Source organism: Ammospiza caudacuta, chromosome 19, assembly GCF_027887145.1.
Source record: "Ammospiza caudacuta isolate bAmmCau1 chromosome 19, bAmmCau1.pri, whole genome shotgun sequence".
Taxonomy (NCBI): Eukaryota; Metazoa; Chordata; class Aves; order Passeriformes; family Passerellidae; genus Ammospiza; species Ammospiza caudacuta.
This window is the reverse complement of record NC_080611.1, coordinates 9,276,741-9,303,748: the sequence shown is the minus strand read 5'-3', so window position 1 is coordinate 9,303,748 and position 27,008 is coordinate 9,276,741. Positions and strand designations below refer to the sequence as shown.

General features: G+C 42.2%; 2 protein-coding genes and 2 non-coding genes across 5 annotated transcripts in view; 2 read left to right on the top strand and 2 right to left on the bottom strand.

The window, feature by feature from the left end:
• The window catches only part of TEX2 (testis expressed 2), a 46,232-nt gene extending 37,738 nt beyond the window's left edge, over positions 1-8,494 (top strand). The window contains exons 9-12 of one of the 2 annotated variants that reach the window (XM_058817027.1): positions 2,455-2,577; positions 4,824-5,033; positions 5,560-5,680; positions 6,486-8,494. In XM_058817027.1, the coding sequence (XP_058673010.1) occupies positions 2,455-2,577; positions 4,824-5,033; positions 5,560-5,680; positions 6,486-6,608 (577 nt within the window). In that variant the 3' untranslated portion in view covers positions 6,609-8,494. The remainder of the gene's footprint in view (positions 1-2,454; positions 2,578-4,823; positions 5,034-5,559; positions 5,681-6,485) is intronic. The other variant, XM_058817028.1, reaches the window with a different exon arrangement.
• Positions 8,495-9,247: 753 nt separating this feature from the next.
• Positions 9,248-9,377, bottom strand: LOC131566315 (small nucleolar RNA SNORA76). Its single transcript, XR_009275539.1, has one exon. It is a non-coding gene; the product is annotated as a small nucleolar RNA SNORA76 (small nucleolar RNA).
• Positions 9,378-9,544: 167 nt separating this feature from the next.
• Positions 9,545-9,610, bottom strand: LOC131566312 (small nucleolar RNA SNORD104). The gene has a single exon (XR_009275537.1). It is a non-coding gene; the product is annotated as a small nucleolar RNA SNORD104 (small nucleolar RNA).
• A 1,898-nt stretch (positions 9,611-11,508) lies between these two features.
• The window catches only part of ERN1 (endoplasmic reticulum to nucleus signaling 1), a 32,662-nt gene continuing 17,162 nt past the window's right edge, over positions 11,509-27,008 (top strand). Inside the window, exons 1-2 of the mRNA XM_058817190.1 lie at positions 11,509-11,594; positions 20,662-20,773. Coding sequence (XP_058673173.1) covers positions 11,523-11,594; positions 20,662-20,773 — 184 coding nt within the window. The 5' untranslated portion in view covers positions 11,509-11,522. The remainder of the gene's footprint in view (positions 11,595-20,661; positions 20,774-27,008) is intronic.

Sequence of the window (27,008 nt, the reverse complement as noted above, 5' to 3'; positions counted from 1 at the left end):
GGGATAGAGGAGGAAATGTCTATACAAATCAAATACTTGCTTTTCTTCCCCACCCCTTCTGGATTTTCTTTGTGTATTTTCATATCTGTTCAGTGCAGGAACAGCCTCAGAAATAATTAGTGAACACTCTGATTCATATTTAAAAATCAGGTTGCTGCTGGCTGAGCTATAGGCGCCCAGCAAGGCAGATTTAAGTGCCTGTAGCCAAGCAACCAGTTACTTGAAGGTATCAGCATTGACTGCATTGCTCCCTGCACAGGGCTGGGATGTTTCAAAGCTCAGGGCCAGCTAGCAGTTTTACATAAAGAACAATCTAATGTATTCTAGTTTGGATAAAGGCTATTTTGTTGCTTGTTTTTTTCCCCTGTTTTTCCTTAAAATGGATATTAAATAAATTAAGGACTGAAAAGTATAGAACAGTTTGATTCTCATCTCTGCCTTCCAATGTGTTAGTTAATTTTAATTCTACTGGCTTTTTAAATTATCAGTTGACAATTGCTGTGACAAATCAAATTACTCTGCGTGTGTTTGCATCCATGGTCACATTGTCAGTAAGTGATGTGTGCTGGTTGCTGAGCTCATTTCTGGCCCTTATGAGCTCAGAACAAACCATCTCTTGAGAAGCAGTAACCACAAAGTGGTGTGAGAAAGGCACCTACTCATCCAGAGAGAGGAGGGGGGCACAGCTCTGGGGTGTAACTGTCTGTGGCTGTTGTCACTGGAAAGGAAGACAAATGGGTCACTGTTGCACTGGCTGTTTGAAATAGAAGTGAAGTGTGCTGAGACAGTCTGGTAATGCTGTCTTGCATGCCCTCTCAGGAAAATGCTGCTCTCAGAAAGAATAAGAAACTATTTAATTGCCAGTTTTATAAAAGTAATACATTACAGATGCTGCTAAACAGGAGTTGAGCAAAAGCAGGCAGGTTAACCCAAAGGTACTGCACCTTCTTAACCCATCAGTCCTTTTGGCTTTGTTGAAACACATAAAAACAAACTGACAAATGCCAATTCATAAAATATTGTGCAATCTTTACAGGAACAATACAGTAGCTCCAAAGTGATTTTTTTCTGCCAATGTTTGTGTCATATAAATGGTCCATTGTATACAGAGCTCCCCTGAAATCTCACTCAAGCTTATTTATTGTTGCTTTGTTTAATGCGAGGAAATCCTGTGGTCTGAGCCACTTGGTGCTTGAGGCACTTCAGAGGAACCCTTCAACTAGGAAATAAAACACCTTGTAAGAAGGTGACACTTTTGAAAGACCTGAGGATGCCCTGAGCATTTGAGCTGGATGCTGAAGTGCACAGGAAAGAGAAGTGAGGTCACACCCTGGTGGAAAACGTGCAGTTTGAATCTGACCTAAAAAGGTGAATTTCTGTGAGGAGCAGCTCCAGCCCTGCTATTTGGGCCAGTGACAGGAGCACCCAGCACCCTCATGTCCTCAGGGAGGTGGCTCACTTTGGTTTGCTCCTTCACTGCTCTGCAGGTACAAAATGCTGCTCTGGATAGGAAGAGGTTTGCAATTGTGATTCCACAGCCTGGGTAGGAAACACTTCAGTGTGGACAGGTCCTGGGATTATTGCTCCAGTGGGGAAGGAGTCTTGTGCACTGTGAGCTGCAGTGACTGTCCCTTTACATTAGGACTTCATGCAGCAACCACCAGTTTGTTCTGTGTACAGAATAACAGGCAGTGGCCTCAGTCCATGCCCTGTCTGAGGTTATTAATGCTTCAAATACATTTCCAAGAACACACACACACAAAGAAAGAAGGCACAGCTATAAAGTGTACTCTGAACATGCTGTAGAGTATTATATTCCTGGGTATAGTCCCTAGGGCTCGAGCCATATGCTTTTGAAGGCTGTGTTGTGTAACTGTTTCAAGCTCTTGCATTCAGTAAAGATCTGCTAATTCTGAAGTGTATGCACTGTATCCTTCTCTCGTTTAAATCCGTTTAAAAGATTTGAAATTTTTCTTGTGACTATGTACATAAAATCTTCCACAGTTCAAGTCTAGGAATTAGTCACTACTGTGTGGTATTGTGTACCCAAGGGCAACACTTGTTTATTACTTCACTTTTTTCCCCGTGACATTGAAACAAAATGATCTGTCCAATCCTTATTCTGATCAACTCATGAAAAACCATGAGCAACAACAGAGATGCTTCCAAATGTATTTTGAATAATCTCCACATGTGATTTGAGTATGTAGAATAGCCACCCCCATGCCAGCCTCTTTCATGAAGGATTATGTTCCACTGGGAGAAACAGATTTCTGTTTTGAAAGCTGGTTCTGCCAGACTGGCTTCAGAGTGGTTTTGGTTTTGTTCTTTTTAGATAGCATTAATAGTGGACGGGAGGGGACAGTTCAGAAACCTGTAATGTCAGCCAAAGCTGTACAGGATGAATATCTATTTAAGGATATTACATTTGACCTGGAAATTGCCTTGTTTCAGTTTCAGGCCAAGGGCATATTGTCTTGCAGACAGCGATGAGGAATCCTCCAGTGCCGGCTCTTCGGAGGAGGATGATGCTCCTGAGCTGGCAGGAGAGAAGCAGCTGACCCCAGGAGGAGAAGGGTGAGCTGTTTGTTAATCCTTCCCTCCTCCCACACCTGATGGCTGGTGCCAGTGCTGTGATGCTCTCTGTGCCCCAGAATGCAGAGTGTGAGGTGTCCAAGCAGTGAAGCAGCCCCAGCCGCCCATTGCCAGGGCAGAGGGCAGCAGAGGAGCCCTGATCACCCCACTCTGCAGGGACCTCTCCCAGCTGCCCTGGGCACCTCCCTCCCATCCCTCCTCTGCTGGATTGCTGGGAGGCCAGAGAAGCTCTGGGGACCTTCCCCAGCGTGTTCTACCTGGTAGCAGAGCCAAGAACAGGATTTTGTGTGAAACCTTGAAACCCTCTCTATGCAGTATTACCCCTGTGCTTATCCTGCTGATCCCTTATTGCTGGCATTCTGTCAGACACATTTTATGAAAAATCCTTTCTTTAGCCTCAAAAACAATGTAAACAATAATTTTCTGCTGCTGTGTTATGCAACAGGTGCATCTGTGATTGGTCTCATGTTGTTTCTAATTAATGGCCAATCACAGTCAGCTGGCTCAGACTCTCTGTCCGAGACACAAACCTTTGTTATTCATTCCTTTTCTATTCTTAGCCAGCCTTCTGATGAAATCTTTTCTTCTATTCTTTTAGTATAGTTTTAATATAATATATATCATAAAATAATAAATCAAGCCTTCTGAAACATGGAGTCAGATCCTCGTCTCTTCCCTCATCCTTAGATCCCTACAAACACCGTCACATCGTTCCATTTTCTTTTCCTTAAGAAAACAACTGTTACTCAAGCCTGTTTTTCTTGATCAGTTTTTTTTTTTTTCCTTGAGGATTTCATGTGTCTGGGCTGTGCAATACTGCCCTCTGATGCTCTGCATGGATTTCAAAGAAAATTTCCCAACATCAGTGGTGCCACATCATTCCTTGTTTTGGCTGCGACTCTGATTTTTTGCTTTCTGCATCTGATTGCAATTATGCCATGCAATGAATGAGAAAGCTGAATGTCTGAGCCCAGAATGTCTGAGACAGTCACAATGTTTTCTATGTCTGAACATATCCAAGTGATTTTTACAGTGAATATACCAGCAGACTCATGACTTATTCAAAATGTTCCAGAGAATTTTAGTATTTTACTCCTGAACACTTCTGAAAATTGTGTGAAGAGTTGTTTGAATTACTGCAATTGATATTTTTTTAACTGCATTTCATATCTTAAAATTCATAGATCATATAAAGAAGTCTTTATCAAGACGACAAAGAGAGAGAATGAAGAATCTTAATGTAAAATACTGAAAAAAATTTCTTACACCTATTAAAAATCTGCATTGCTACCACTATAGAAAGTGGTGGGAGAATAACTTCTTTCTCTGGGTAAAGATACAGCTAGTATGAAATACATTTTCTTTTTTTTTTTTTTTTTATTTCACTGAACAGTTTTTTGTCTTATGTTGTGCTAAGAACAAAACTGTAAAAGTTTGTGTAAGAATAATTTTATTTTTTTCCCTGGATAAATGATGTCATTTCCTTAGGAAGGTTATCTCTGCTATGTAACACCAAGAGCCACAATTAGACGTGATATAGTGTGTGGAAAATACCAAATGTGCTATTTTTGGAGTGTGTATTTCCAACATGAGATAGGGGTAAGAAAAAACATATTCAGCCCTTAAAGCATCTGTTTGAAAAGCCAGGAATGCTGTCTGACACAATTGCCAGGAAAAACCCACTTTCTGCAGACACAGTTAACCATTTTTGGAATATCATTCCACCCACTGCCAGAACCGTTTTCCTCTTCTTTTTCAGCATACTTATACTTGTAAATGCTACAGTACCTTGAAATGAAAACATTTTTCTTCAGCATACACAGTTAAATAATTGGACACAATTGTTGGGCCTTCTATGCTGATGATTTGTGCACATCTTGGTGTATCAGGGTCTCTAAAATATTTTTTGAATGGTAGTAAAGTTGTCACTTCTCATGCCATCCTGCTGGCATTAATGATCTAAGTGTATTTGCAGTTTTCAAACTTGTTGTGTTTCCAATGCCATCTGGGAAGGAGTGTTCAGGCTGAACAGAGTTTCTGCCAGACACCTGTAGCTGACAGAATACAGCTGCTGGGTGCTGGCCCTGGGATGAACTGCTTGGCCACATATCTGTTCAGAATTTTTGTATCAAAAAAACTTTAATGATTTAATAGAAGATCCATGTCTGTCTTAGCAAATAGGTTTAAGAAAATTATCTTGATGTCCTTTTTCTATTCTCTATCTAAAGGTATGTTGGAGGACATCGGACAAGTAAAATCATGAGAATTGTGGATAAAATTACGAAGTCAAAATACTTTCAGAAAGCAACAGAGACTGAGTTTATTAAGAAAAAAATTGAAGAGGTCTCCAATACTCCATTGCTGCTAACAGTTGAAGTACAGGAGTGCAGAGGAACACTAGTGATTAACATTCCACCTCCACCCACTGACAGAATATGGTAAGAGGAGCTCAGAGCAGAGCTGGGCAATGTTTCAGGTGTGCTATGTGAGGGGTTGCAGCTAAGAAAAAAAGTAAAGCCTGGCTCAAGTGTGTCACCCTGATTTTTTAAGATTTTCTAAGCCTTCTGATGCTGACATTCTTGTAGTGAACTTTCTCACACACTTCCTGTAAATAACTCATTGTTTTGCATTCCTTTATGGAGGAGGAGAAAGCTGATGGACTGTTGGTTTGTCCAGTGTCATTGGAGAGGTGGCACTGTCACCCTCCAATCCACTGTTACTTTTGGAGAACTGTAAATGCTGGAGTCAGAAAATAAACTTCCCTTTTATCTTCATCTTGAGAGGAGCAGTGTGCACTTGTGTTCTTTCGTGTCCTGTAGCGACACAAGTGGGTTCTGGGCAAGGAGCAGTACAGATTGGTTGTAACTGAGGTAGGAACTGTTACTAAGAGCTCATTGTTACAGGTTTAAGTACTTACTTTGTTGGGGTGTCTGTAGTAAATCCTGCTCTGTGTTCTCTCCCCAGGTACGGCTTCCGAAGGCCTCCCTACCTGGAGTTAAAAGCGCGGCCAAAACTTGGTGAGAGAGAAGTGACTCTGGTTCATGTAACAGACTGGATAGCAAGGAAACTGGAACAGGAGTTCCAGGTGTGTTTCCTCTACATTCCCCTTTCATTGATGGTAGTTTTGGAGTGTTTAATTTTCACATGTCCTCTATTTCATTTATAACTAGTCATGTACTTCACTGCTCCCAGCCAGTGGGATGGATGTTGAGAGCTCAGCTGAAACTGATTGCTGGGATGGTCTCAAGACTCATGTGTAGATCTGGGTGGAAATCTGTTTTAGAGATGAAAATAACATTTCTTTGAAATAGGTACCATGGTAAAATTTGCTATACTCAAATAAGAACATGATCCTACATGTTCTTAATGATAGGGGCCCAAATTTTTGCCTTAAATTAAGAATAGATAAGACACTACTTCCTCTTACTGCTTCCTTTAAAGTAATTTTTTAAAAAATCATGTTGACCATAGTGCAAAAAGGAAGAAGCCCTCTCCAAATACATGTAGGATAAGAATAGTGACCAGCTAGATTCTGGACCCAACCTGTACAATCAACCAGAAATCAAAATCAGTTATTTTACTAAAAGTACGTTTTGAAAGTATATGGATGGGTAAGAGCTGAGAAAGCAATTAGGAAAAGTTGGTGATGTTTCCTGTAGTGCCATTTTAATTAAATGAAATATGCAGAGATATTAATATTTCTGAGTTTCATTTACAACTGTAACACAACAAAATGGTTTCAGTTAATGGCCACTGCACTGACTCAAACCATGCTGAGCTTGAGAACCTTTTCTCTGTAAATGTGTTGCATTTTCTAAACTAAAATTGGAAAAATAAGGTTTCAAGTGACATGTGTAATGTAACTTCATTTCATTGCATCTTTTTCCCAGAAAATCTTTGTCATGCCAAACATGGATGATGTCTATATTCCTTTAATGCACTCAGCCATGGATCCCCGCTCCTCCACGTGCCCTCCTCAAGACCTGAGCACGGAGGCCTCTGATCAACCATGACATGTGAAGACTCTTGCAGTTTACAGTATTATAAAAGTTACTCTCATGGTTTTATAAACTGTGCTGTAGTTCTTGTCCTTAACTTGTGCCACTCTCCCCCCTCCCAAGGACTGCCTTTCCCCGTTCCTGTGTGCTCACTTGCCTGGTTATTGTTCCCGTGTACTTCAGCTACATGAAGTTCCATTCCATTAAGCTGATTTATTTTTGTACTGGCTGCCATCAGGATTTTAACTGGGAGGCTGAGGTGACCTGTTCTTTGTGGGGAGGGAGGAGGAACTCAAATGTAACAGATCAAGGAGCTTGTTGATGCACCTTTTGTTCAGCTTGTTTTCACGCTATGTTAATGTGCATTAAAGCATTGAAAAGTTGTTTGGCAGCAAAGGAACTGCGTGCCAAATGGAAAAAATCCTAAATAAGGAATGAATTTATAAAACTGGAAGAATATTTTTCTTTCTCAGGCAGTTGGAGGTGTAGAATGAACTGTTTTTTGTTCTTTCACTTCTGCAGTCAATAGCTTGTGTCAAGCAATCGAAATATGAAATGCTTTCAGGATAAAAGAATGTAAATTGGATGTATAGGTAATATTGTGATTCAATGTGCTGTATACACATTACTTTTTTCATACAGAACTTGTGCTTTTTTGGGGAAGCAATTAGCCATAAAACACACAATTATCAGTGAAGGTGGGACTGTCAGATTTTTGTAAATGAGGAAAAATAATTGGTAAAGCCATGAGACCAAACCATAGCAAGCCGCCTTATAGTGAGGTACAATCACCTTGGTTCCTGATTAATTCTGAATGTTTCTAGACATGAGCACACACACCAAGTGTCAACACTGCACATCTCCAGTAGTGACCTAACTGTGCATAGAGCCTCTTGCTGTGATGAAACACCCAGTTCTTTCTGACAGGAGTTTGTTGCTGTGAGTCTTTTCCATTGCACTGTGTTTACACCCAGGGCATGGGCCCAGATCCTCAGTTACAGCCCCAGACACAGCAGCACCTGCTGCCTGTGCAAGCAGCTGTGGCTGACAGATGTTGACCCCCATGCATTGGTTCCTTGGACTTTATGGCATAGGAATTGAAGCATTGCAGTTGTTTGAGCTGATCATGATTAAAGGCTCTTTCTGCTAATTAGTGGCCAAAACTAAAGGGGAAGGGGGAACTGCCTTTTATTTGTCAGGTGTAATGAATCAAGGCTAAATGTATGCAGTAAATTCAAGGTTTGAACACTACATATCCACTCCTTAATACTTCATATTTTTCTGATACTCAGTGTTGCCAACTATTCATGGCTGTCAGAAAACGTTTTATTAGTTTACAAAGAAGGTGAGTTTTGGCTCTCCTTTTATAACATGTTTTCTTTTTTTTTTCCAAGTAATTTTTTAAGAAATTTTTTGTATGTTGTGTTGTCACATTTGATGTAAATCAAAATTTCCATGTATAACTTGATGATTTGCCATCTCTAAATGAAGCTATTATATTGAAGGTTTTTTAAGCAGCACCTTGCCTGAAACAAAAGCATTTAATATATTTAAAATTAATTCTATATTTGAACACCTATTTTGGTTACCTTTAATTGAAATATTAGTAGTTATATTTGTTACCTGAACTCCTCCTTGACCATTCCAGGCTGTGTATATTCTGGGGTTGCTGATTTTTGTAGGCATTATTTGCCTTTCATGAAGTCTGCATGTCTTGTACGCAGGTCTTTTATATGAGTTAATTTCTATGTGCAATAACTAAAGTCAAAGGACTAGATGCACTAATGCGTAAACAGATTTAGAATTATTACACAAGATTGTCATACTGCACTTCATAAACTGTGGGTAACTACAATCTGCTTGCTTTGTTTTATTAAATAAATTTATCCCATGTCAAACAATTCAGTAAATTTCATTTCTACGCTACTATCTAGTCCAAGTTGTTTTAAAAACTTCATTAGAAAGCCAGCTTCCTAATATGAGTGTGCCCTTTGTTTTGCAGACTTATACTGCTAAGTTCACCACAGCAGCTAGTATTTATATGAGGAATATGCTTTAAGAATGTTTGCATACCTGGTAAAACTGTGAAAGGGTTACCAGCACTTACAGAACAGAGCTGCCGTGCATCCACTTCTGCCAGCTTTAAGAGCCCCTGGGAGCTCAATGATCCCTTACAGTCAGCCTAGACTCTGCCCTATTCCTGTATGTGTAGTCCTGTGTGGTTACAGATCTTTTGTACCGACACAAGATGCTGTACCTCCCCCTACTGGCATGTGTTAAAAGAATACCGCCCTTGAGAAGCTGCAGCTCAGTCACGGCAGTTTTTTAAGGTGTTTTGCACCACGTGCACAATGGCCCCCGGCCCTGGATGCATTTCTCCTGCCTCCAAGCTGGTCCACCCGGCAGCTCTACTCCTGAAACAGGTCGCCAGGAATCCCAGGACTTTTGTTCCTTTTTACAACCTAACCCTGAACTACTGATGTAAAACTACAGCCGCCGCCCCGGCGGGTTCAGTGGCACTGCGCCGCCATAGTGCCGCGGCTCTGCCTGGGCCTGGCACCGCCCTCCGGCCGGAACGGGCTCCCCTTGCAGGATCCGCAAGCCCCGCGCCCTCGGCCGCTGTGTCCCCGCGAGGGTGACACGCACTCGCAAACAAATGTCACTTGCTTTTAAAAGCACCGCCCGGGTCAGGCCGAGCAGCGCCAGTTATGAACAAGCGCTTCGCTGTAGCACCGCTGCTTGGCCGGCGGCGCCAGGCGGGCACCGCCGGGTCAAAGGCAGTGCGGCACGCGCGGAAGAACCAGCCGGACACGCTCTGGGTGACAAAAGCTTTATTTACCGCCGCTCCCGGCCGCCGGTCGCTGCACAGGACCTGCAAAACACCGAGAGTAAAGGGGACGTTATTGATGCCCTACACCACGGCCGCCCCGCAGGGTGGACGCAGCCGGGGCGCTCAGAAGTAGTTTTGCTTCACGTATGTCAGCAGTCTAACACGTGTCAAGAGACATCATCGCGGCCCGGCCTCACGCCCGCCCGCCCGCCCCGCTCCGCTCCTGCCGCCGCGCTCACCTCGCTGGCTACGGCGAGTGAAAGACCCAGAATCCGCCGCGCTCATTTTTATACAGAGGCTAGCCCCGCCCTCCTTGCCTTGCCCAATAGGATTGGAATCCAGGGTCACGTGCTGATGTGGTTGCTGCGCGCGCGAGCGTGGGCGGAGCCGCGTGAAGGCAGCGGGCGGGGCGGCCCAGGGAGGTCAAGTGCGGGGTCTGAGGGGCCCCGGTGGTTTCGTGTTGCTCCCCGCCGTGTGAGGCAGCTTTTCGCCTTTTCGGGAACAGTAGTACTCTTTCTAGTTTGTTCTAGCGCTTTGTTGCTGTGAAGAAATAAGGCTCAGTATTAAAAATATAAAAGGTGAGGCTTCACTCAGATCTGCTCCGGCGGAACAGGTGCTGAGGTGGGTCCTGAGGGGAGCAGCTGGGGGGCTGAGGGTGCTCACCAACACCCGACTCCCCTCCTACCTCAGCTGGTTTTATTTTTTTTTATCTCCTGTGAGGCCATGGGAGACACTAGTGTGAAATAACTCCAGCTTGGATCTGGCACACTACAGCATTTATACAGCAACTGGTAAATTCCTCCTCTAATGTAGCAGGGTGCTGCTGCCATGGCACACACAGTGTGTTTAGGGGTTTGCTTGTTCTCACATGGCACAAATTCTTAAAAGCCAAGGCCCCATAAAGAAACGCATTGGAGAACTGGAATCACAGTGTGGTTTGTAGCTCCAGTATATTTTTATGTATTCAGACTTACAGGTCAGGTGTCATTTGGACAACGCTCTGAGGCACTGGGATTGCTGGGGTGTCCTGAGCAGGAGTTGAACTTGATGATCCTCAGTCCCTTCTAGGCAGGATATTCTGTGATTCTGGGTGATTATTACATCTCCTGCCCACTATCAAAGGCAGCTCACTGTGGGAGCTCGTGTGTGCATATGGCATGCCCAGAACTCCGTGTGCCCTGCAGCTCCATTAGTGATATCACCATTAAAAAGCAAACAACATGTACAAGGACAAAGTGGCTTTGTTATATAAATAGGTGGCTGAACACTGGGCCTTTGCCAGGCACTCTAAATTTACTCTCTTCTGTTTGAAGCTTCTTCCATCTGGTTCAATACTTTTTGTGTTTTATTTTTATCTGTTCAGAGAAGCCTGGACCAGTGTTTTGGTTCAAAGGGGCATGTAGGGGCTTCTTTTTTGGCATTTATTGAAGGCCTTGCAAGGCCCAGAGTTAACTATGTCTGTCAAAGGCAGGAGCTATGCCAAATACATTTGGCATGATCTGTTCTGAAAATACAAAATCCGTAGGAAGACAAGAATCACAGAGTCATCAAGGTTGGAATAGACATTTAAGATCATCAGGTCCAACTGTCTACCCAGCATTGCCACTGTAGCCCCCAAACCATTAAGTATCACTCAGTGGCAGATCCAGATGCCTCAAACACCTCCAGGTACGGTGACTCCATCATCTCCCTTGGGCACCCAGTTATTCCGGGCAGGGTGGTGCCGGGGGAGGGAGGCGACTGACTCGTGCTGCCTAGATTTAGATATTTTTTTACAAAAACAAAGCAGCAGTAGCCACCGCACCTCGCGGTTCCCCATGGGCTGCCAGCCGGGCGGCGGGTCGGTCGGGGCTCACACGAACGGGGAGGCTCCGGCAGCAGCGCGAAGCCGCGGAACATCTCTGGCCGCTCCCGGGCCCCGGGCCTGCGGCTGCCCGGGCGGTCCCTGAGCGCGGTGCCCGGCGCGGCCCGTCCGCCCGCGGCTGACGTGCGTGTCCCGGCCGGGCGGTCCCTGAGCCCGCCCCGCCCGCCGCGGGGAGCGCCGGACGCGCCGCTCCGGAGGCAGCGCCGTGCGGGGGGAGCGGCCCCGCGGTGCAGCCATGGAGCCGCTCCGCCGCCTCCTCCTCAGCCTGGCCGCGCTGCTGCTGCTGCTGCTCCCGCCGAGGCTCGCGGTAAGCCCGGGCCCGCTGGGCCGGAGAACGGCAGGGGCAGCCGGGGCGCGGGGAGGGCCGCGGGAGGGAGCTGGGGGGGTCCCGCCGGGGTTAGCGAGGGTTTGCCGGGGGTGCCCGCAGCCCGGCGGTGCCCGCAGAGCCAGCACACCGCCTGCCCACCGTCGCTAACGCCGTGTGCCCCTGTGTGCGCAGGCAGCCCTGGGGGTTGCAGCCCCACAGCCTGTCCCAGCCCAACAGCCCTGTACCTGCAGCTGAGCCCCACCTGGCATGTAACCTGGACGTGTATCTCATAATCCTCGCAATATGAAAATACAGTTCATTTCCCAGGAGACAGTTGTAAAAAGTAGCACAGAAAAACTTTTGAAGCAGTAGTACAAAGAAACTTTTGTAAACTGAAACTATGTAGATGTGTCGGGAGCCAGTGAGACATGCTAGAAAGTCTGCTGTCCCTTAATCAGTATGGGGGTTTGGTTTTTTTTCTGGAAAAAAACCCCACACATTGTATTGACATGTATTGATAACCAAATACATGTGTCTGCCTACATACCTTCTATACTGTCTTGGCATTTTGATCATTCTGTTTCCAGGGTAAATACTGCAATGTGCATTAATGTACATGTGGTTGGTTGGGATCCAAATCCACAGTTTTAAATTCAAAGGTGGAAGACAAAGTGCACGAGTCACTGCCCTGCGAAACCTCTTAAGAAATAACCAGGTTGCTTATAAGGTATTGCAATAGGTGGAGCAATAAAAGTGCATGGAATAGGGAAACTCATGCAAAGCAGATGGAATGCTGAGCAGATTATTTTTACAGAGGTAATAATTTTAAACAGTGTACTTACAGTGGGTGCTGTCTGCTGTGTGTGTACTGAGATGAAGAGCTAACTTCAAAAATTTCCTTCTGAAAGGTGTGCTTGCTAGCAGGTTCTGCAGATCAGGAGACAATGAAAAGGCCATCTGGCATTCAGTTTCCATTATAGTCACGTGTAGCACAAGAAAGCTTTAGGTTATGTTCTTTGATGGATTGTTCATTGTTACCTGAAAAAGCTGCTGTAATATATGGGGTTCTAGTTCAGGTTTAGCAAAGCTGAAGGTTTGTTTTTCACCTGTGATACAATAACTCCACTCCCCTTCTTTAGAAGTAAAGTAAACACATTAGCAGTTAAGCTGGCAACATACCTAGTCTTGTTAGTTTTTTAGGAAACTGGAAAAAATTAAATACAGGCTGTCAACAAAAATTACTTTACAATCTTTATTGTAGAGTGCTAATGTGTTTGTCTTAGACTGGACTGTAAGGTTGGACTGAGGTCTTTTCAGGGTGCTCACAGGGTGGGTTTCAGATTTTGCAAGGAAAATAGTGATTCGCAACTCACTGAGTTTTAAAAACAGTCCTGAATAAAAACATTAAGAAATATTTTTAAATACCTAAAATATTTTTGAAATCAACAGATTATTGCTAAATTCTATATAATTTTACTTGCATAATCACAAAAGACTGGACTCATGTCCTGGTAGAATTCAGCCCATCTTTTCTCTAGATTTCCCTTTTCCCTTGGTCTCCCTGCTCTGCCATCTCACCTCAGATCAGTGTCCGAGTTCTCCATTTCTGTTCCTTTTCTTGGCTCTTACCTTGGTCTTTTTCTGCAAGCTGTAGATCCTCACCATGACTTCCAAGTTGAAATCTCTTCTGTAGTACAGTTGCTTTTCAGAATTAGTTTTCATTCCTAGTCATGAACTTAGTCCCAGTCATCTCACCTGTGAATAACCCATTTAACTGTGGAGGTTTATTTAAAACTATTCATGTCACTTGAATAATGAACTCCCATGAGAAAGACTGGCATACAATTTTGGTGTTGAGGTAACTTGAAAACATGAGGTTGCCTAAAGATTTCTTTTAAGAGTAGTGGTGGTGATCTGCTGTTTTGTAAATTCTTTGACTGATAAATGTACTCTTTGTTACCCAATATCTCATCTCTAATTTTTTTTTTAGTTTGTATAAATTCATACAATGTCTTCCTTTCCTGACTGTTCTTTACAGACAGGAAAATGCTGTTTCTTGCTGTTTGGGTACACAGTTTACAGCTCTTGGAACTGCCCTCCAATGAATGGGAGCACATTAAAAAGGTGAAATCTCAATAGAGCAATGAGAAATGCAGTAGAGCTGTCAGTAAATTACAGTCGCCATCAATATTACACAGTAATGATTTACAGCTCTCTTTAGAGTGAAAAATCCCTTGTTTTTTTGAGCCCTGGGATGTTCCAAACCGTGTTTGTTTGTGGAGTCAGTGCAACTGAAGAATACCAAGCTCTCTGGGATTAAAGTGGCATTTGGAGCACGGCTCTGTCCCCTCCTGCAGCCGGTGGGACGGGTTCAGTGCTGGGTTACCCTGTGCAGGCAGCACCTGACATGGAAAAACCCCAGCCTCAGCCAGGTGCTGTGTCTTCTGCTGTGTTCTTTATCTCAGCATGAGGTGTTTGGCCAGAGAGCTGATAGGTGTGAAAACCCATGTGAGACAGCAGAAGGTTTCCAGAGGACTTATTCAAGCACTGAGTTAATCAATACTTTTTATTTGAGTTGCAGATCTCCTTAGTTGCTCAAAAATAGTGTAATAGGGTTAAGAGGTTTGTTTGATGGAGGAGGAAAATGTAAATTTGTCTTGCACACCTGAATTATCATGGACAACTCTGTCCTGGAGTATAATTTCACATGTTTATAACTCTGCTGTCATTTGGGCTGTGGGTGTTCTTGTGTCTGTTGAAATACATTTGGGTTTTACACAGAGAATCAAATGTGAAGCTCAGCTGGAGAGACCACCCCAAGGTGAGTCCAGGCAGGGAACAGGAGTGGATCTCCTGCACTGCTCAGTTTTTCCATTGCATGGAGGGTGGGTGTATGAATGAGAACTCACTGAACTGGGTTACAGCGTGATGAGAAATGCCTAACAAAGACATGGTAGGATTCAGTTTAAGATTGAAAGATCTGAGGATTTGATTTCACTTTCTAAAGAAGATAAAACATATTTTTGTCAACTCTCTTTCATATCTTAGCTTCATTATTAGTTATACTGGAAAACTCCCCCCTGTAGTTGACTGAATTTTACAAAGACTTTCTTCATGGCCTGGTTTTATTATGCCCAGGGAGCCTTAGCCTGTAGCCTGGCAGTGTAATGAGATAGCTGTCAAAAGCAGGGTAATGATTCACAGGCTGTCTGTGATGAATATGCCAAGTGCTTGCAGTGTGTGCTAATGTCTAAAAATATTTTGCTTTGGGTCCTTATTGGTTTACCAGCTGTGCTTCCAGTAGCATCAGTTATGGTATAGGCCTTTTGTTGTTGTGAGGACAGTGTCTGCTGCTGTCAGTGCTGAAGCTGGTTTTTAAGAGTTTTGGAGTAAAATGGGAGTGCACAGCCTGATGTTTATGAGGCTGAGTATGGAGTGAGGAATATCATGGATTTTTTTCCTTGAGTGACAATTTGTATCTTGTCAACATTTTGGTTTGGTAAGCCAGGCATTATCAAAGACATTAGAGGGCTGGTATAGTTAGCACATCATCCATCATTTATCATCCATCAGCCCAACACATTAAGTTTGGTGCATATGTATTCCTACTTGACTCAGAAAAGAAAATTATTTCCCTGCTAAGACATGGCACAGTTTTATTTACTCATGAGCACACAATTATCTCTATGAAATCAGTTCTTGAAATCAGCACACCCTGTCACCCATCCGGGGTCCCTGGGAAGTGTTTTCCTGTTCTTTATTCATACTTGAAGAACCTCTTGTGGTATCACCCCCACAGCAAAATGTATTTCTGGGTTGCAGAGCTGTGAACCTCAAGGAACTCAGTGGCCTGGTTTTCTGTCTGCTTCCCCACTGACTTCAGTGCAACTTGTGCCTTCCTGGTGACCTTCATTTCAAAAATGGTGATTTTAAGCAGATGAATTAATAGAAAAAATTATTGCCATGGGAATCTGTTTTCTTCTAACACAATAAAACAAACTAAGGCATAGCTTTGCTAACCCTTAGAAAAATCTGAGCTATTGGGGTGAAGGAAGATGTTATCACCCTTGACACTGAACTGCACCACACACACACCAGAACTTGTTCTGCAGCTTTCACTGACCTTCCCTTGACTGCCAGGTCCTTCAGAATTGTTTTGAGTAATTTTGTTACTTGGATTTCTAAAACATTTTAACTAAAGATATGGTAGATCTAGACTGAGGGGAAGATTCTTATGGGAGACTTAACTAGTATATATAAAGTTAATTTCTTTTTCTATTAGATAGTATATTTCTATTCTAGCTTAAAAATGCTGGTTTCTTCTTAGTCACAAATTTTAGGCTGTTACAGATTATTAGCAGTCAGCTTTAAAACTTTTGTCAAATTTGAATCCAATGGGACCTTGAAATTTTGTCTTTTGAATTATTAAAATTAATTCTAAAGCAGTCCCCATGTAATTTCAAATTATTGTAAATTGTTAACCTTATATAGCTGTTGATGTGGAAGATTGTTATGAGTACAGACTGCCAGGGCAGTAGAAGCTCTTACTGAATTCCAAAGAGGGTAGGTGTTAAAATAGATGCAGCAATTTCAGATGAAATTAAAGAAGGAACAAAGCCAGGTTTTCCTTCTGTCTCATTTTCTTTGTTCACTAAATTAAGTTCTTTTTGCTTAGTTGCTTCATGTCCTGACATATTTTTTTTGGAGTCAGTTGATGTATCTTCCTAGAAATAGGATTGCAATATGAAATAAAAGTCTCTTAAGAATTTGCATTGCATCACAACAGTTGGGACCTCACACTTGCAGGGAGGGAGGACAGGATCTGTGTTACCAGTTATCATAGAGTCTGTCTCAGGACTCAGATTGTGATGTCTTTTTGTGGTGGAGAAAGCTCTTACATACTTCATAGAAAAATGAAAACAAGTGTGTCTTGTACATACAGTTTTTTATAATTTTGGTTATTTTTCATTGCAATGCTTATCCCAGGCTTTAATTAATCCATTTATCAATTAATTACAAAGCTTTGTGTTCAAAATCAAATCTATTCAATATTTGCAACTTTGATACTTCAGTCTCTAGCCACTGATAAAAGTCACTAATAAAACCGAGAGAAAGTATTTTTAATTTTTCTGTCTGGATGAAACACAAGTAATTATTTAAATAATCTGTTCAATTTTCTACCACTTGATAAAATTTCAAAGAATAAAGCCTTGTTTCCATATTATTATACTTACTCCCTAGCCTTCTCCAAGTGATTACTGTAGATACTGAGCAAAATAAATGAGCAATATTGCATAGCAAAATCTACAGAGTCATTGGGTTGTTTTAAATTTAGGTCAGATGCTTCATCAGGGTCAGTGTGCTACTGAGCTGGGTAATGTCAACTGCATGGTATCATGTGCTTTGAAAATTATGAGTGAATGGCTGATTTTAATAATGGCATTTTATGTATTTCATCTGTGTTCAAATACAAATTTAGAAGTAAGGGAAGAACTAATGAAATGTGCCCTATATTCAGTCTTTCCCCCAAAGGAGATGTTATCTCCAACACACAGGGCTGCAGTGACCACATCAATGTGACTTTGATAGCTGAATATAAGAAAGCCCTTCAGAAGAAGTGAAACTGAAACACAGACCTGAGCTGCTGGGGGGAAGGAAGGGCTTTGAGGGAGAACATCAGAAAAGCTGTGTATTTTACAGGGAAATGATGCACAAATGTGGCAGCATCTCCTTGGCACAGGAACCCCAGAGCTGCAGTGCTGGTTTCTCTCCCAGGGAGCAGAACTGGGCCCAGAGCAGGTGGGTTCCCTGGCTGGAGACACCTGATGGCTCTTCCAGGGTGCTGTTCCTGTGGTGCCTGTGAATGCCACAAGTCCTTCCATCCCAGGAAGGTTCACATCTCCCTGTTAACCATGCCAGACACCTGTTAACCATCCCCTAAGTCCTTCCACCCCAGGAAGGTTCACCTCTCTCTGTTAACCACACCAGACACCTGTTAACCATGCCCCAGGTCCTTCCCACCCAGGAAGGTTCACCTCTCCCTGTTAACCACACCAGACACCATGGGATGTAGCTGGAATTGGTGCTTCTCCCCTCCCACACCAAGGGTCCTACACTGAAAAGCTCAGAAAGAGCTGTTGGGGTTTCATGATCTTGGTCATATCTGAGAACTGTGGAACTGTTTAGGCAACAGCCAGGTGTTCATTTGGTTTTCCACTGAAACTTGCAGGAGTCCTTCTTCAGCTACAGTTTTCTTTCTCTGTTGTTCAGTTTGTGACTGGAGGGAAGTACAGAAATGTTTTCCTGCTCTGAGTGCAGTGTGCCGAGGAACCCTTTGCATGTTTGCACTTTCTGTTTGGTCCCAAGTCCTAGGAACCTGCTGAAACACCAACAATCTGGAAGACAATACTGGTTGCTGATGTTTTGATCAGAGTTTCAGAGCTCACATTTAATTCCTTAATTTCTGTATCCTTGATGTCCCAATAAATAAATATTCAAATGTTAATTATGAAAGTGTTAAATCTACAATCTACAACAAATAATGTTCTATACACTGTGTATTCCTGGTATGTGATACCCAACCATACTCATGGGGGTATTTTACAGGCAAATGTTTTGTGAAAATGTTACATGTATTTATTTCTTAATCAGAAGACAGGAAGACAACATGGTTTATGAAGAATATACTGATTCTGTAAGATAAGATAAAGATAAGACTTATACAGAGAATAAGAAGTAGCCTAGAAAAACAATCTTACCCTGTATATGCAGACAATGTTGTGGATTTGCTGTATGTTGTATTTTAGTTGCAACTAAACTTCAACACTAGTCATTACCTTCTGGGTGTCAAATTCCCACCTGCAATTTAAAGGAACTCGAATAGTTTTAATTTCCTGTCTTTAACAGTTGTATTTTCTTGCTCAGTTTACTGTTTCACTCTAGGTGCAGTTTCACTGTGTTCACTAAACTGAGCCTCACAATCAGATGGTTTTCAGCCCTGAAGGGTTGTGAGAGTGGAGTGTGGGCTGTGTCTTCCCCCCCTCACTGCAGAATCAGTGAATCTGGGTTGTTAAATGCAGATTTAAGGAAGACTGGACTAATATGGTTAATCAACTACACCATCCTAAGTGTAGTTTTGTGTACAAAAATATCTAGGGGACAAAATTTTCATTAATTACTTTGATACAGTGGCTACAATAGTTTAACAAAAGTAATAATACAGATGACTGAGTTCTCCTAATTTTACAACAGAGCCCCTCTGCTCTTACACCCAGTCAGGTTGTTAGGCTGGAAAGGTGCTGTGGGTTCAGTTCTGATCAGTAACATCTTGAGGTGCTTTTTTATGGGGCAACTGTTATGCACTGTCCCTTTTGAACAAACACTGCAGAGTTTAATCCCAGATGTAAATATTTTATCTAAGTGCAGATGGCTGTGCAGCCTGCATAATTTAACAATGTCATGTAAAGAATATTATATTTATGTGTTAGATACTTCTCCCATTTTTTCTGACCCTCCAGCAATTATTTCTGATCCGTGGTTGCTATACTGTTGACTTGTACTTCCATTTTTTTCTGCACTGTTTTACAATGGTGTGCTCCAGCTGATTATGGCTGGAAAGAACCATGTACAATATTTATAGGTGCAACCTGAGTGTTGGCTAGTTAGCACTGTGTTATATTATCCTTTTAGCTCTGTGCTTTGCCTGAAAGTATAATGCCTTAGTTGGATTGCACTAAAATGTATAGCTGCTCAAAGAAAGTTATTCCTTGTATTTTAATTTGGCAATTAGGTGTTTTGCTTTGCAGTAATTTTTACATGACCAGTAATTGTTTTTTACAATAAGTCATTGAAGACATTAATTATGTAAAATGAATACATTTTCATGTTGTGTGGTAGGTTAAGAACTATATTTAACTGTGAAACTTTGAAACGTGGCAGGTGTCACACAGATGAGCAATGCAGATACAGCCTGCAAATGAAAAGTTACTTGAGCAAAAACTTGAGCCCTGGAAAACAAAAATGGGTCAATCTTAGGATGTCTGGGATCATCTTTAGGCAGGAAGAAAAGAGCAGGCGTTAAATTAACATGCTTGTTCTGCTTTGTGTGATGGAACACCTTGGACTTAGTTCCCACAATAACTGCATAGTTCTGAGTCATTGGTGTTTGTGTGATGCCCTTTAATAAAGTTCCTTTTTCTGCAAGGGCCAAGCTCAAAACCTGCTTGGGCTGGAGGAAGGACAGTGGCACCAAACTGCTCCCCAGGGCAGAATGAATTGGATTGGGAAATGGAGGTTTGAGCCCTGCAGCCAGCTGCTTGCTCAGAGATCACTGTGCATGTGCTCATCCTTATGTCACATGCCTTAGCAGTGTTCTTTACTCTGTACTGCAGAAGGACAATATTGGGAGACATGAGGTGTAAAACCACAATTAAGAGATTTACCAGTATGGATCTGCTCCAGCCTTTAAACTGCATCTCTCCTGAGTATTTTGCCCTTGCTCAGAGCAGCTGTCAGTGCTTGCAGCTCCATCTGTCAGCCACAGGAGACTTTATTGGTCATTGTTCAGTTGTATTTATCCAGGTTCCACCCAGCCAATGTCTCTTCATTTCTAGGGGACTGAACCTGGCAGAGGATGTTCTGTGTGCCTGGGAGGAGAGGGAGGAGAATGCCTTTGACATTGACATGTGGCTTCTCTGAGCTGCTCTGAACTTCCCCACTCTTCACAACTTACTGCATGGTCCCTTTGTCAGTCCTTCCCTAGATCAGCCCTGCCTCTGCTCTCTCCTAACTCTAGTGCAAGAAGATTTGATATCACATTGAAAATGGAGGTGGAGTTAAAGCATATCCCAGTCTGTTTCTAAAGGAACTTAGCACAGTGACATCTGCAGTGTTAATAGCAAATTAACCAAACCAAACCAAAAATCACTGAATTTTCTTCCAGGGGCAAGAAAATTGTTCAGTCTGTGCATTTAAAAAAAGAGATATTCTAGCCCATGTACTGTCTGACAGTTATGAGTAAACTCTGTAGTAAATAATCATACTCATCATATTGGTTTTTCTTTTCCAGAACAGCAGCTCAGTAACTGTGCCAGAAACACTGTTGTTTGTTTCAACCCTGGATGGAAGTTTGCATGCTGTCAGCAAGAGGACAGGAGCAATCAAGTGGACTTTAAAAGAAGGTGAGCAGGAGGTGTCCTGATGGCCTCTACTCAATTGCAGAAATAACAGGCAAAATAATTGGCAATTCCAGCTCTTGTAAAATCTGGTAAATACTTTCTTTTCTTTTTTAATTTTGTTCTTGTTCCAGAATTAAACTACAGTTTTTCTAGATTCATGTTCATCTTCATAATTTCACTTGTAGGTATTTTCCAGGTTTATGTGAGGGGGTTTTTTAGGTTTTGGGGGGTTTTGTTTGCTTGTTTGTTTCCTCTGGATGTTTAAGGTGTGGAGGTATAATTGGTAGGTGTCATGTTTTATGGGAATGACTGCAATATAAGCAAGCACAGAACAGAATAGATGTGTCAGCTTGTGGAACTGATGGCAGAGGGATTGCAGGATTCTGTCTCTGGAATACCCTGCATTCTCTGGTGCAGTGCAAACCTCAGGGATTTTTCTATAACAGATGTTTAGGAACACACAGTTTTTTAAAATAAAAGAACTGAACTTGTATAAAGGAATTTAACATTGTTCAGTGACTGGAAGTGATTTTGTAATTTTAATTACTGAGCAGAGCTAGTTCTGTCTTGATGAAAAAATTAGTATTTGTAAACAAAATTAGCAAATTTGTTTAGTGGGACTCTGATTATGTATGGCAGTGGTGATAGTAGCACCTTCACCTCTGGAAATAAATTAGAGGGTCAAGTGGAAGGAGTCAGTGACAGCATCATTCTGGCCTGTGCTTTTAAACCTGCCAGTTTAGAAGGTGAGCTGAAGTGCTGGGGAATGGATTGTGCCTATCTGGTGTCTGCAGCACCCACCAGTTGTTTTCTGTGTGAAGCCATTTGTATTTGAAAGCAGATCTATCAGACAAAAAGTTAACTTTTTAAATGAGGAAAGAAGGTTTTTGTATCTCTTAGAGTAAAAGGGGCCAAGCCAAGTATTTTCTTGAAGGATCTTGGTCTTCTCCCATCTCCTGTTTAAATTTAGACCCCTCCTTTTCCTGAGCAGCCCTGCCTAAAAGCAGGTTGTCAGCTTCCCAATTTAGTGCTGCTGTAGGCTAAGGAAAACTTGCTGCTCTCTTTGTCATTCCAGTGACACAAACATACCCTGCCTAGTGCCAGTCTGGAAGGGTATCACAACTGGCATTGCTTTGCAGCCACACTTAGTAAGTGGCAAGAGGTTTTTTGAAGAAGAAATGAACACCCTTTGGTAACAAAAATGATCTTGACCAGAGTGTGTTGCTCAAGGAACTTCCCTTGTTTAAAAAAGAATTGTTGCAAAACTCTTGTTGGTTCTGTAGAACTGCCAGACTGGATAATCTAGTTTTATGGAACTTCTTGTTTCCTCTCTGCTGCTGACTTCTGCATCTTATGTACATAAATTGTGCTCACTCAATTTTTGCAAAGCACTTAGTGCTCCTTATTTTATTTCTGTGTAATAGGGCAACACACAGGGATCAATGAAAGAAGAATTAGTGGCAGGTTATCAGTGTTCCAAGATGCCTCCTGAGTTAACTGAGTTAAGTGGATGTGGAACAAGGGCCTGTACATAGAAATTGGTGACTGAATTTGTAATGGGAGGGGGTTTATTTATTTTTGCAAATCTGTGTTTGTTGGTGGTCACCCTGTGGGTGGGAGGCCCAACAGACAAGACAGTGTTGGAAACAAATGAAAGCCCATTCAGCTTTCTGTGCTGAACCCCTGGAGAGACCTAATAGTGCAGAATTCATTATTAATATTAGTGAATAAACACAGGAGTTGGGTGCACTGTCTGTCAGCAACATGGTGCTGTAGCAGAGAGTGCCTGGCAGGAAGCTGCCTGCACTGCAAGCAGGGCTCTTGCAGGTGCCATTTTACCCTGATTACAGCAGATAAACCATGTATTGTAGCTCAGGTGCTTTGAGAAGGTGTGGAGGTCACCTGGAGCACTGCAGTGGCACTAACCAGGAAAGGAACATTTTATTACTGCACTTGAGCAGCAAGGTATTTAACAAAGGGCAATTCAAGTACATTTTATTTTCATTAGGGAAAAAAAAACCAAGGCCATGTTCATTATCAGGCAGTGCTTAAACAAACATGAATATCTTGCTATGTGTGGCTTGTTTTCATTTAGCACTGAAGCTTATCTTAGGTGTGTGGAGTAAATGAGCCAATGATTATCACCACAATAACATGTTTGGGTTTCCTTCCTTCATGCAGTGCTGGCAAGAAAGGCAGTCAGAATAGTTGTGCAGCCCATAAAGCAGGCAAAAATTAGGTCAGTTAGGAATAGGGCTTTCCACTGTCAGAAATAAGCTGTGTCTCTGCAGTTATATGTGATGAGACTGTGGACTTGTTGAGGGTGCTTAAAATCTTCATTTCCTGTTGGCTTCAATGGGTCTTGTTCTCTGGCAGCTCTCAGGATTTTTCAGTGAGCAGGTAGCTGATGCTGCTCATTTCCTGGGCCTTGGAAAGCTGGCAAATGGTTGGAAAGTTCAAAGAAAAATCCATATTCCTCCTCCCCTGTAATTTCTGAGAGGCACCTTTGCTTGTGCTGTGACCCCACACAAAGAGCTGGTGTTGAAGGCTGTGGCTCACATTTCACAGCACATTTCACAGCACATTTCACATTTCTCTTGGTGCCACTCCTGATCAGTACAAGGAGCTGTCAGCCCTGAGTGACAGTGGGACAGGCTCCCATAGGCCCCCACATTTTCTGCACTTGCCACTAGCAAGTTACTTAGTCAGCATCCTCAGGTTCCTTAGGATGAAACCTCTTTCCCAAAACTGATGGCAATAAAACAACATCTGTCATTTCCTGCAGACCTCTTTGAAAGATACAGAGGTGCAGCACTTCAGATTTGTGTTTATGTGCAAGTGGACAGAGATGGTCATGAGAAGCTGCTGGCAAGGCAGAATCCGGAGAAAGCTTTCCTCCTTCCTGTCAGATTTAATTTCACAGTTCTGATTTCAGTGTGAGCTTTAAGAGTGTGATTTTAAGATTGTGCTGTTCCCTCACATCTTTGTAAAACTCACCTTGTATGTCTCTGTTAACTCAAGATCTTGGTTTTTGAGCACAATATTGAATTTGAGATGCTAAGGCTGCAGTGCTGCAAGCTGTACTTTTGGGTAGGCTGTTCCTCTGCTCTCTCTGTCCTCTTGTATTGTTCAAAGGCATCCTTTTTTCTTTTTTTTCATTCACCAGCTCCTTAAAAGCTTTCCCTTAAGAACTAATTCAAAGTATTTTGCCAGAAGAACATTTAATATATGCAGATTTGGATGCTCATTTAGAAATTTTGTTTGTTGTGATCTTCAGTTCTTTGTAGCAGTCAAAAAATGATGGTCCACAATCAGTTTAAAAGGTTTTGATTTCCAGCACCTCACTCATAACCTATAGATTTTAGAGGATGCTTATGATAACACAAAGGTATAAAGGTTCTATTTATGGGATCCAGTATACAGATTTTAAAGGGCAAGTCTGAGGTCTGTAGGTCCTGCTTTAGTAACATTGGTTTTTCCCACACAAGAAATAATATCTTTGTGCATAGCTGTATATTAATAAGGATTGTCAAAACAAAACAGTTGTAGAACAATTGTGTTTTCAACAAATTCCAGAGCTCAGTTTGTGTCTCCAGCCTCATTTGCAGTCCCTGCAGCAGCAGATGAGGGTGGGTTTCAATTGGCCCGTTAGCCCAAACCTTGTGGTAGGGCCTCAGGGCAGGAAACCGTTTTTTCCAGCTCATTCCAGTGGGGCAGTGACTGAGTCACCATTTCAGCCTCCCACTTCTCCTTTCCAGTCATTGGCTCTAAGGGCACATTACAGTGATGACAACATGCAACTTTATCTTTAATCTTGTATGTTAAAAATACTCAGAGTTTGGGCAAAGGGCAAATTTATGTTAAATTTTTTTACATTATTTGTGAAATATGGAGAAAAGTGAAATGCATTATATTTAGTGTATGGGTACAGTTTCATAAGGCTTTTTTCCATATATGTATGCAAAGTGTGGGTCAGAACCATCTGAAATGTGTAACACATTTCTGCCCACTCACAAATATATTCTGGCCATGATGCAACCAAAACTGGATTGGGACATCTGCCTGCCAGGTCAAAATGTTCCTTTTGGGGCAGTGGAATAGAGCCAAATAATTGACCAAATTACTGGGCAGACATTATGTTAACGTGTTTCTAATAACTGCTGTACTTGTAAACAAACACTTGGAGTTCTAGAATAAATCCTTATAATGCAGGATCAATCTCCTTTTAATTTTTTTTTCTTAACAAGGTTATTTTACAACTTTTTGCTAGTAGAGGCCGTGTTACCAGTTCAGGAAGCTAAAGCCTGTGTGTGCTGAATGTAGGAATCAGTAACATAATCTGTTTTAGCAGAGGCTGCAGAAAAAAAAAACTTGAAAACCATTGGAAATATCTACATAAAACTCAGTCTTCTCTCCAGCACTGGAGATATTTACAGGATGGTGTCCTGCTTCCTAACTCACCCCCACCATGCTCCAGAGTCATTTTGACATTTGTTTTCTTAGTCTAGAAAGTGGAAAAAGCTTTCTGTAGGACCTAGCAAGAACTTGGCTTTTCCCTGCTACATGGGATGGAAGCTTGAGGGAGAGGGAGATGCATTTTTCACTTTTATCACATTTTCTGTCCAGCTTTCATTCCAGTACAGAATAGTTGCTGCTTTGGAGCAGATCAGGACTGTAAGAGGGACTTTCCCAGCTACAGGAACTGCAGTCCAGGGAGTTTTGAAAGCAGTGACGTGGTGCAGTCCCAGCATGTCAACACTTGAGTGGGGAGCAGCAGGAGAGGAGAGGAGAGCAGGACTCAGAGCTCTGACTTTTGCAAGAGCTTTTTCTGTTTGACCCCTTGTGCAGCAAAGGTGCCTTCAGTCACAAGAGGGCTCACTCTTTTACTGCTCTGTGTTCAAGCATGTGAAAACTATTGTAAGAACTGGCAGCAATTAATTGAACTTGAGATTCTCTTTTTATCTCAGAGCAAGTTCTTATTTCAAAACAAACTTTGAAATAGAGGTTGGAACAGGTCCCAAACCACATGAAAGTGAATGTGAAGAGTTTATTGTCTGTCTTCAAAGGATCTCTGCAGAGCCACAACCTGGATTCAAGATCATGAAAGTGTTAAGAAAATGAGAAAATTTACATCACCTCAGTAACTAAAAATGTAGAAAAATGGCTTTCCACAGCCTGTCTTTTCAGGTGGATGGTGCTAGTAGTGACAGGAGCATTCCTTTCACTTTAGAAAACTCACTCCTCCATCCTTGTGAAGAGCCTCATGTGTGGAAATGAATCAGAAATCCATAAATGATTTCTAACAATTCACACACAACACTTCAGTGTGCAGGAAGCCATCAGAATAATCAGTGTTTTGGCTCATGTGCCACTAAGTATTAAAAAAATTCTTGCTGCTTGTCATAAATTCTTAATCTGTTCTATCTACCACTTTTTTATCTTTGCTCATAAATCAAGTTCCAGTTACTAAGAAATCAAGTAAAAGCAGGATTTTTTCATTTCTGATGAAGAACATGATGCTGAAGACATAGTACTAAAGAGAAGTTCAAGGATTTTCATGACAATGTTTCTGTACACACTGAATAGCTTGGGATTTGCCATAAGAATCCTTCATGTCATCTGATAGGCAGCAGTGCTTCAAAAAAACACTGCAAAACATAGAGACATTCATGAGACTTCTGGCATTGTTTATTAAAGTGTAGAAGACATTTATTGATGACATTGGAAACTGCTTTAAGTGACATTTTCCCAACAGCTTTCAGAAACACAAGCTGAGGGATAAAAGCTCAGTGCAAGTAATCCTTGCACATAGATATGTGTGTGTGTGTCCTTTCACTGTTGTGGGACTGTGTGGTCAATAAAACCATGCAAGCGTTCTCAGATCTTTAACTGGAGCAGAGGGGAGTGCTTTATTTTGGTTGATAAAATTTTCTAAGACTGGGCAATCTATTTAAGTAAAACCAAGCTATTAGCCCAAAAGTGTTTTGCTGTATGATTACTCTCCACTGTGTATTTTCAGGAGAGAGAAGGAGCTCTAGGGAAAGCATTACTAACCAGGCTCTCCTGCAAATGTCAAGGACAAACCAGGATCAGTTGCTAGAAGACATAATCTACCTTTGAAATTTCCTGTAATTGTTCACATTTTCCTGAGCAGTGTTTGAAAAGCCCCTGAAATACTGAGAGATTTGAGGCAATCCCAGTCTGTGCTGGTCTGTGAGGTGTCCTGCCACTAACAGTG